This window comes from Sinocyclocheilus grahami, unplaced genomic scaffold (assembly GCF_001515645.1).
Source record: "Sinocyclocheilus grahami isolate Dianchi unplaced genomic scaffold, SAMN03320097.WGS_v1.1 scaffold545.1, whole genome shotgun sequence".
Lineage (NCBI taxonomy): Eukaryota > Metazoa > Chordata > Actinopteri > Cypriniformes > Cyprinidae > Sinocyclocheilus > Sinocyclocheilus grahami.
The window spans coordinates 812,415-823,153 of NW_015505724.1; the positions used below are offsets into that span (position 1 = coordinate 812,415).

At 38.4% G+C, this 10,739-nt stretch overlaps 1 protein-coding gene and 2 long non-coding RNA genes across 3 annotated transcripts in view; 1 reads left to right on the forward strand and 2 right to left on the reverse strand.

Annotated features, from left to right (window-relative positions):
* Positions 1–821, reverse strand: part of LOC107555782 (zinc finger protein 862-like) — a 2,888-nt gene extending 2,067 nt beyond the window's left edge. The window contains exons 1-3 of the mRNA XM_016238688.1: positions 589–821; positions 176–512; positions 9–65 (exon numbers count right to left, since the gene is read on the reverse strand). Coding sequence (XP_016094174.1) covers positions 9–65; positions 176–512; positions 589–698 — 504 coding nt within the window. The 5' untranslated portion in view covers positions 699–821. The remainder of the gene's footprint in view (positions 1–8; positions 66–175; positions 513–588) is intronic.
* Positions 822–1,352: 531 nt separating this feature from the next.
* On the reverse strand, positions 1,353–3,139 carry LOC107555809 (uncharacterized). Its single transcript, XR_001605198.1, has 3 exons — positions 3,070–3,139; positions 1,686–1,762; positions 1,353–1,371 (listed from the first exon to the last, which is right to left on the reverse strand). It is a non-coding gene; the product is annotated as an uncharacterized lncRNA (long non-coding RNA).
* Positions 3,140–6,517: 3,378 nt separating this feature from the next.
* LOC107555811 (uncharacterized) lies at positions 6,518–10,423 on the forward strand. The gene is made up of 3 exons (XR_001605200.1): positions 6,518–6,743; positions 6,936–7,084; positions 10,076–10,423. It is a non-coding gene; the product is annotated as an uncharacterized lncRNA (long non-coding RNA).
* The last annotated feature ends 316 nt before the right edge of the window (positions 10,424–10,739 follow it).

Here is a 10,739-nt window from a genome sequence, read left to right on the forward strand (position 1 = left end):
AAAAAAACATCAGCAAGAAAGTGGCAGAAGGCTACAAAAGTTCCATCCTCCATAGTCTTCTTGATCTGAAATACAGCACCAAAGAGAAAACTTGCTTAACCAAATGTAAATTGCACTCAATAATGATAACAACAATAAATAAAAATAATTACATTTCAACAAATACTATAGTTACCTTTTTTGGCCCTTCCAGCAATGTCTGTGTTTGCTGATGCACTGGCCAAGTGGTGCATGTGCACATAGACTGCAGTAAACTGTGCTGGGTCCTAAAGATAACCTCCTCTCTCTCCAGTTTTAACAGTGTCTCCAACGATCTAGATACATGTGATAGCCAGCGCGTTCCTTTTACTCCACTTGGGGAATTCACCCTTATGCCTAGGTCTTCCCCAAAGACCCTCAGCTCCCTCATGGATTTGCTGCTGAAATGGTATGTTTTCCAAACCATATTGAGGTTGTAAACTTTCCCAATCATTGGGTTTTCCTTTTGCACTGACAACAGAGCCAGATCAAGCCTACACAGAAAAGTGTAATCAGAAAAGGCTACCCAAGAAATTTATAGGACTGATAGTTAGCTTCATGTTTACGTACTTGTGAGGCATACAATGGAAAGGAACAATGTAGTTCCCTGCCTCTGCCTGGACAAGGGATATTACCCCCTGCTTGTGTCCAAGATTTACAGCTGCCCCATCTGCCCCCATGGCTACAGTTTTTTTCAGCCAATTTTTGCACTGTGGTCCTAGAGCAGAGAATGCCTCTTTTGCTGCTGCATAAATGCCTTAAATAAAAAACAACAAATTAATTTATAATATCACATTATTCAAACAAATGCATACTTTTAAATTCACCAAGTGCTTGTAACGTTACCTTGAAGTGTCACAGAATTAACAAAATGGTATTTTTTTCTAATTTAGCTCAAGTGAAATCTTACCTGAAAGCCCCAGATGTCGCGGGATGAGTCTCTTCTCTCTGTAGGTCGCTATAAGAGACGAATAACGGCTCCAGCAAACAGTCGTGAGCCGACTCAGAGCCGACGCTTGATGAGCTGAGAAACAGAGCACTGACCGAATTATATCGGACTATGCCTGGCCGACACTTATTCGATGTTTCAGATAATGAGGCCGACGTTTCACTCTTGGGCCGATGTCGGCCAGACGTACGTGTGCTGTCCGGGTAGGTTATTACACGTTAAAAGCTGAAGTGTGTATCATTGTCAGTATTTGACAAACTAGTTGGCTAAGTCAAGTTTAAAACTCTTTAAAAAAAATTACTCTTTTAAAAAGTAATTTAATCTTACTTTTAAAGATGAAGTAGAATATCGAAGGTTGATGTAGAATCAAAAACCAGACCAGAGCACTTGAATGAGCTGTGAAGCTGCAACAGAACACACACACACACACTCTTAGTATTTTTTCATTTAATATAAATTATCTGAAATAACATTACGAGGAGAGGTGCGGAATATATTTGTAAAGAAAAATAGACACAAATTAGTAGGCCTATACCACAACCAAAGATTACTGTTAAATGTAGGATGTAAAAGTAGGTTTGTAAACATTTAACCTTAAATATTGATATGAATATTTTCACATTGCACATTTAGGATTACACGTTAAAAGCTGAAGTGTGGATCATTGTCAGTATTTGACAAACTAGATTGCTAAATCAAATTTAAAACTCTATCTTACTTTTAAATATGAAGTAGAATATTGAAGGATGATGTAGAATCAAAAACCAGACTGGAGCACTTGAATGAGCTGTGAAGCTGCAACAGAACACACACACGTAGTAACTTAGTATGTTTTAATTTCATATAAATTATCTGAAACAACATTACAAGAGGTGAGGAATATATTTGTCAAAATATAAACAAAAATAGACTTGAGCTAATATTCCAGAACCAAAGACAAATCGCCAGCAAAACCTTTACAGATCAATCAAAACATCTCATACACATGAAGATTTGATTAAAAGCCCAAAGTTTCATAAACAAGAGCTCAATCTACAGAGTTAGCCTAGCTCGACTGAAAACGGTTGAGATGCTAACGGACTTTTTCGAAGAGGCTAAACCATTTATATAAAATAAATATTCAGTAGAAACATGTCAATTACAAGTAAGAAACGTGTCAGGAACGTTTGTATGTAATATTTGTGTGATTTCAGGGACTAAACTTACCTGAAAGCAGTGAAAACAGCAGCGAGAGACGTTTCCATGGCAACTCTGCTCCCAGCTCGCGCAGAGCTCAACGCACTCACAGCAGTTACACAAATAAACATCTAGAGTTAAAACATCACATTAATAATTTACAGTCTCAGACAATTATTATTCGATAATTAATTTAAACTCAGTTTTGTAGTTGAAAAGCAACAGAAACCATAGCTCACCGTAGAAACGGATTCTTTCTGGTAACGTTAGCCTACAACAGTGAAAAACACGGCGGAAAAGCAGTTAGGACTTCGCTTTAATAACATTTTCCCTCCGAGAAATTGCTGGAAATACATTAAGGCGCTAACAATAATATTAAAGATCGCTAAGTTATCGTGACCGTTAGCTAAACAAGTTACCGTTAGTTGGAAATGAGCCCCAGTCTCTTCGCCTGTGCTGTAGCACACCAAGTGCTTGTAACGTTACCTTGAAGTGTCACAGAATTAACAAAATGGTATTTTTTTCTAATTTAGCTCAAGTGAAATCTTACCTGAAAGCCCCAGATGTCGCGGGATGAGTCTCTTCTCTCTGTAGGTTGCTACGTTATATAAAAAGAGACGAATAACGGCTCCAGCAAACAGTCGTGAGCCGACTCAGAGCCGACGCTTGATGAGCTGAGAAACAGAGCACTGACCGAATTATATCGGACTATGCCTGGCCGACACTTATTCGATGTTTCAGATAATGAGGCCGACGTTTCACTCTTGGGCCGATGTCGGCCAGACGTACGTGTGCTGTCCGGGTAGGTTATTACACGTTAAAAGCTGAAGTGTGTATCATTGTCAGTATTTGACAAACTAGTTGGCTAAGTCAAGTTTAAAACTCTTTAAAAAAAATTACTCTTTTAAAAAGTAATTTAATCTTACTTTTAAAGATGAAGTAGAATATCGAAGGTTGATGTAGAATCAAAAACCAGACCAGAGCACTTGAATGAGCTGTGAAGCTGCAACAGAACACACACACACACACTCTTAGTATTTTTTCATTTAATATAAATTATCTGAAATAACATTACGAGGAGAGGTGCGGAATATATTTGTAAAGAAAAATAGACACAAATTAGTAGGCCTATACCACAACCAAAGATTACTGTTAAATGTAGGATGTAAAAGTAGGTTTGTAAACATTTAACCTTAAATATTGATATGAATATTTTCACATTGCACATTTAGGATTACACGTTAAAAGCTGAAGTGTGGATCATTGTCAGTATTTGACAAACTAGATTGCTAAATCAAATTTAAAACTCTATCTTACTTTTAAATATGAAGTAGAATATTGAAGGATGATGTAGAATCAAAAACCAGACTGGAGCACTTGAATGAGCTGTGAAGCTGCAACAGAACACACACACGTAGTAACTTAGTATGTTTTAATTTCATATAAATTATCTGAAACAACATTACAAGAGGTGAGGAATATATTTGTCAAAATATAAACAAAAATAGACTTGAGCTAATATTCCAGAACCAAAATTAAATGAAAAATATAACATAATATCGCCTGCAGTTATTCCTGAAGAGGGGTGAAAATTACCTAACGTTACATATACGCTCAGGACTAACTGTTACCGCGTCTCACAAAAAGGAGATCCCGTCTAAATAGGCCTGATATTACTCAAATCTACGATAATGCTAATGTGCTGAAGAGCTAACATTCCACAATGCAATTTCACAATTAAAAATGCCAACAAAGCAATTAACTACCTTATTATCCTTAATGTTACTGGTAACTGTACATATAAAGCATATTTAAACAGTATTCTTGCCGTGTTCAGCCGGCCGCAGCTTCACCACTGAGGAGGATTTGATTTGATTTCAGAGACGCTATGTTAGATTCGGATTGGGAATCCGCCCAGCCTCCGTAATGAGTCCGCTAGTTTATTTAATATGTACTAAAACAACATTACGAGGAGAGGTGGGGAATATATTGGTCGAGAAATAAATAAAAATAGACCTGAAATAATATTCTAGTACCAAATTTAAATGAAAAAAAAAAAAGTTTATTCTCGCCTGCAGTTATTCCTGAAGAGGGGTGAAAAATTACCTAACGTTACATATACGATTAAAAGCTGGATAGCCAACTAAACTACCCGTCTCACAGAAAGAAGGGAGATCCCATCCAAATATTCCTATTATTAACTTAAGGTACTCAAATCTATGATAATGCTAATAATGCTGAAGAGCTAACCTTAACTGGACATTCCACAACGCAATTAAAAAAATGTAAAACTACAACAAAGCAATTAACAACTTTATTAACGTTAATGTTACTGGCAACTGTACAAATAAAACATATTTTAAAAGTATTCTTACCAAGTTCAGTCTTCTTCAGGCCGGACACCGGCCGCAGCTTCTTCACTCTGAGGAGGATTTCTGAGACGGCACCGGTAAAAAAAATAAAAATAAAAAATAAAAAAAACACTTCGGATTGCTAATCCGCGCAGTGTGCATAATGAGTCCACTAACTGACAGTGCGCTGTCCGGAGGCGGGGCATATTCTGGGCGAATGACCGAACAGAGTCTGACAGTACAGCGGAGCTGCCGATTTGAGGGCGGATCCGCCCCGGAGTCTGTTGTTATCAGGGAAGCAACTGAATTACAGTGCATACGAACCTGTAAATGGCCAAGAGTATGGAAAGAAAAATTAATACAAAAATAAATAAATACAAAAGCCACAAGGAAAAATACCAGTAATGGCAGATCAAGTATTTGAATGTTATAAAAAGAAGGGAACTATTGACATAGGAAAATTAAAGGAAATACAGCAACATATTGAAAATACCACGATGTAAAGATGACTATTTGGTAAAAATTGGTCAGGATTATGTACTAGGGTTATGCTGACACATAAAATGAGTCATATCTCTCTAGAAGAGGACACAACAAATAAAGAAAAAACTAGAACCAAAACAGCAGATGAAAAAGACCCTACAGATTATATAAATTCAATCAGTCAACCTAAAGGCATACCTAACAAATTTAATACAAACGAAGTTAAATTAAAGTTTAAATCGATATTAATTTGAATTACAAAAATAAAATATAAAATTACAGAATGGATTTATTACATAAAGTACAATCAACAAATATTTATTAATTACACTGATGAGGCCTTAACACTTCTAGGAGAGCAATTGGATGCAACAAGCTGAATGATATAGCAAAAAAGAATAGCTTTCTATTTAAAAAAAATTAAGAAAAATTATTTGTTAACTGAAAAAGGAAAAGTATGGTTATGTTTGGGGATCAATGCTGTACATACATACCAAATAATACTGCTCCTGAAGGAGCCTTTACTGAAGTAATGACCAAATTGAAAAACCTAAGGATTGAACTTAAAGAAAACGCTGGAAAAGATAATCAAATGTGGGACTGGTTTAATTTAAGTTAGGAGCATGGGGAGCATGGTCAGCTAAATTAGGAATGTTTTTAGAAATTGCAGAATTAATAGGAGGATTACTATTTTACTGTGTACTTTCTATATCAAGGTCACTAGTTATCAAAGCCACAGCTAAGCAAATGGAAATTCTAAGATGTCAAGTTGATGGGAAATTGATTTTTGAGGGTAACCAAAATGGCCCTCTACAATGCAAAGGATCTGGAATGAAGATCAACTATGCTATTTTCTGTGATGTTACATGTTTTATGTTTTGAATGTTAATGTCTGTTGTATACTACATAACTGTGACAACCACAGGCAAGCACTGAACCAATTGCACGCTCATGCTTATAACATTGTTTTATCTTAAAACAAGGGGGAGAGCTGCACATCCTATTTGGACATTAGACAAAATATATGATGGGGCCTCTCTAATCATGAAACATAAATTGGGGCCTCCTGTCTGCTTCTGGGTGGCAGGCTGGAGACGGAGCCAAAAGAGGTAAACGAGTTGTTAAACAATAACCTTATGTATGAAACATGGGCACGCCTACGGAAAGCACTGTATAAAAGAAAGCACAGCATACTTAGTAAAATGGTCTGTGATGACCAAAATATCCTTGGTGTTACTGCTGTCTGGTTTCAGTGTTAAAAAAAATCCATGCAAACCAGTTCTAAAGGTCTTTGGGTCTGAATGTTAACCAAGGGGCGGCTTTCTGGGGGTGAGTCTTCCTACAAATACAGCGCTCGCACTTTTTGATTTTCTCATCCACATCCGTAGCCATTTTTGGCCAGTAAAATCTGGAACGGAGAAGATCGAGGGTTCTCTCCAGACCAAGGTGACCCATATCATCATGAAGACTGGTAAGCACAATTCCACGAAGGTCTTTTGGCAAGGCCAGTTGGTTCAATGCTTTGTCTCGGTCCATCCTGTTCCTATACAACAATTCATTCTTTAGCTCAAGTCTATTCCATTGTCTCATCCATAGGGTTACTGCAGGTGAGTGGAATTTCAGGTTTGAAGGTTTGTTGTTTGACTCCCGGTAATCAATTACCTCTTTCATTTCAGGGTCTGCTCACTGCCTCCTGATCAGATCCTCTACAGACAGATGAGGTATCTCGGGAAGACCATGGACACCTTCTCTCTGGATTTCTGGAGGTAAGGCCTTTGCATTCATGCTTAGGGACTCTATTAACGTTAGTGGGAAGGGCTGAGAATCAAGGGACTGACTGACTTGATGTTTTTCACAGATGGCCCCCACTATTTCCGGCAAGATGGTTTTAGTGCTGCCTTCAAGATCTGCAAAGTGCCGTGGAATAAATTGTCTGATTCTCTCTTGCTCTTTTTTAGATTCCAGGTCATCTGAGGGTCCACCATTCAGACAACGAGACAGTCCGTCCACATCTTGATTTTGAGCTCCCGCTCTGTACTGCATCTTAAAATTGTACATTGAAAGACTGGATAACCATCTATAACTAGTGGCATCGAGTTTGGCCGAGGTAAGGACATAAGTGAGTGGATTGCTATCCGTGACCACTTAGCACTTTACAATGTATGTATTAATTCGGTTTAACACAATTTTAAATAAACAACAATTCAATTATATTATTATGCCTCTGTGTACTGAATTTCTTTGTGTGATTTTTCTTATTTGGCAATCTTAAAATAATAACACGTACAAGCGTCACATTTCTGTCTTTTATTAAAAAAAAAAAAATATATATATATATATATATATATATATATGTATATAGAGCAAGAGAGAGATAGAGATCACAGGAATAGTTTTTTCAAATTGGTTACATAATGACAAGAATAGTTTTTCAAATTGGATACATAATGACAAGAATAAAATTCAAATTGGTTACATAGTGCCAGTAAAAGAATATAATTCAAATAAGGTTACATAATGACAAGAATAATATTCAAATTGGATACATAGTGACGGTAAAAGAATATAATAAAAAAAATGGTTACATAATGAATGTATGATATAAGTAATAATAAAAACTGATAGAATGACGTTACAGACTGTCTAACCAGTAAAGACAATTTACACATGACATATACCCCGATCTAGTATGTAGTCGACCAGAATTTCAACTATTTCACAGACCTTGTTTTTCTCATTTTTTGAAACAAGCTTCACACATACATCAGTTACATATGTACACATACATAGTACCTCGCCAACTCTTATCCCTCGACCGGCAGCGGATAACTCATCTAGAATTTTTCTCAGCATTACAGCGGGTGGATCGACTCTGTTAACGCACATGTCTATCAATACATTCCATGTATCTGTAGCTCTTCTTATAATGTCCATTTGTTTCTTGAGATTTTTTATACATCTCGTTTGCCCCTCGTAATGTTTCTCAGGATCACACATGTGCTCGATAGCTGTGAGTATCATTTCGATCATCTGCTCTTTATAACGGGGGATAAACACGATGTCTCTGAAAAAATTCTTCACGCTACACACAGACCCCATGTTGTCACGGTCACAGTCAGGCACGCTGCTTTGGCAGAGATCCACGGCGTCGTAAATTACTTTTTAATAAATTAAAAAGTAATTTGCCTGATTTCATGCAGTTTTGCGACGATGAATGTTTCGTCTCTTAATTCGTGCAGGATAGCGCCGGAAGTTCTTTGAATCCTCAGATTGTTGTTGGTCATTAAACCGCAGTGGCGTAGATTGAAGTCGATAATGGTCTGAAGATCGGGTTTGAACAGTTTGCGGGACAGTTCATCGAAGCATGAGTCGAAATAGTATGTGGCAGGCTCAAACAGACAGGAATGTTGCAGTTGGCTCGGATGGTCCATTGCACATCCCTCGCACTCCTCCCTCAGTTTGTTGTCTATGATGTGCTGCAGCAGCAGCATGATCATGACTTTTATGATTTTGAACCCGGCCCCTCGTAATCTTTCTCAGGATCACACGTGTGCTCGATAGCCGTGAGTATCATTTCGATCATCTGCTCTTTATAACGGGGGATAAACACGATGTCTCTGAAAAAATTCTTCACGCTACACACAGACCCCATGTTGTCACGGTCACAGTCAGGCACGCTGCTTTGGCAGAGATCCACGGCGTCGTAAATTACTTTTTAATAAATTAAAAAGTAATTTGCCTGATTTCATGCAGTTTTGCGACGATGAATGTTTCGTCTCTTAATTCGTGCAGGATAGCGCCGGAAGTTCTTTGAATCCTCAGATTGTTGTTGGTCATTAAACCGCAGTGGCGTAGATTGAAGTCGATAATGGTCTGAAGATCGGGTTTGAACAGTTTGCGGGACAGTTCATCGAAGCATGAGTCGAAATAGTATGTGGCAGGCTCAAACAGACAGGAATGTTGCAGTTGGCTCGGATGGTCCATTGCACATCCCTCGCACTCCTCCCTCAGTTTGTTGTCTATGATGTGCTGCAGCAGCAGCATGATCATGACTTTTATGATTTTGAACCCGACCCCGCTGAAACACCCGTCTGTGGTATCGAACCCTGTGTGGGCGGAGGTAGTGCACAGGTCCTTTAGGTAGCTCAGGTTACAATATCCGAGCTCCGTGCAGAATTTATCCAAGCATTCTTTGCGCAGGTCGGGTGAGCGGTGTTCGTCTGTCGGAATATAATCGATAGCATTATCATTAGGAGCAACGAGGTTGAAAGGAGTGTAATTGTTTCATAAAGAGTCTTCTTGAGACATGTTGGAAATGTGATGCGGGAAGGGACTTACTGTTCTTTATAATGGCTGTAGTAAATGGGCGGGGACGGTAACGCCCCTGAACTTTTGCCGGGGTAACTCTCGGGGTGAAACAGCTGCGTTTTAATTTTGTTGTATCCGTCTCGCATATCACACCACTTGAACATTTTGTTTACGATCGAAAAAAGCGCACTCAGCAGATGCAGATCACTCCACTTGAACAAAAATTGGAGGGTGAACATTTCATGATATTCCTTATGCAGGTCACCGCCCGAGCAACCACTAAGCTTTGTCTCATCTTCGCAGGCGAATATGATCGTCTGGGTTCTTTTGGGAGTGATCACCGACCACTTGGTACCGGATATTCGGGGCAACCCCGTCCCACTCCACAAAGTACAAAGATTCTTCTCCACAATCGGTCAGATCTTTCCAGATACAATTGAAAAATAATCAATCGAGATTATTATAATAATTTATCAGGAAATATCAGGCAGGTGTCTTGATCCTGTACAAATTCGTTGGTCTCATCAGATGTGTAGAGCGTAACCGTTCGAGATGATTTGTGAAATATGTAGCCCAAATATGCATCCGCTGATCAGAAAAAAATAATCTCTCACACAATCCGTATTTTCGTGGAGAAACTTTGTCAAATACAAATTACCGTTGTACGGCTTTCTCTGAGCCAAAGTCAGATTTTCCATAATCTCTTCATCCCATTCCTTCTCAGGAGTTTTAGGTGAGTATAAACCGGTCATGTCTATGTGTTTCACAGCTCTTTTCTGATTTTCCACAGAAGCACCCGGGTCTATTTATCTAAGCGCACCTTGGAATGCAACCGGACACGCGGACCCCAGATGGGCAAACCCCCAGATGTGGGAACGGACCATTAAAATCTATAAAAACATTCCTCAGGAGTTCATTTATCTCCTGTCATCCTCAGTCACGGACAAACATCTGAACAAACATCATATTTCCCCCTCGGAGGTCATAGGTCACATCTGGACATCTAACAGGTCACGGGGTCAACACGACGTGGGTGGTTGTGATGAGGGTGGTCGCGATGTGGGTGGGCTGCGTGGGGGAGGGGAAAGGTCAAAAGGTAAAAGTCATAAATATTTTGTCATATGCACATCCCTATTGACTACTGGCCTAAAATAAAAATTACAGTTTGTTTTCATAAAAAAAAAAAGCTAAATATATCTGACTTAAATAATTAAGCTAACAGATTTAAAACAGAAGTGTGGCGCGGTGCACCATAAACAAGTTCACGGAAAGGAAATTATGACAATGCTCATTTTGTTTGTTTGCTTTATTTTACAAAAGCACAAATCTTCTGTTTTTATTGTGAGTGTGCAAAAATAAAAGTAAACACTTTTGCGGATTATATCTTACTCCAAAAATTTAGTTTTTTATGTTTCAGCTGTTCGATTGCGCTGGCACACACCTCACATACTCTA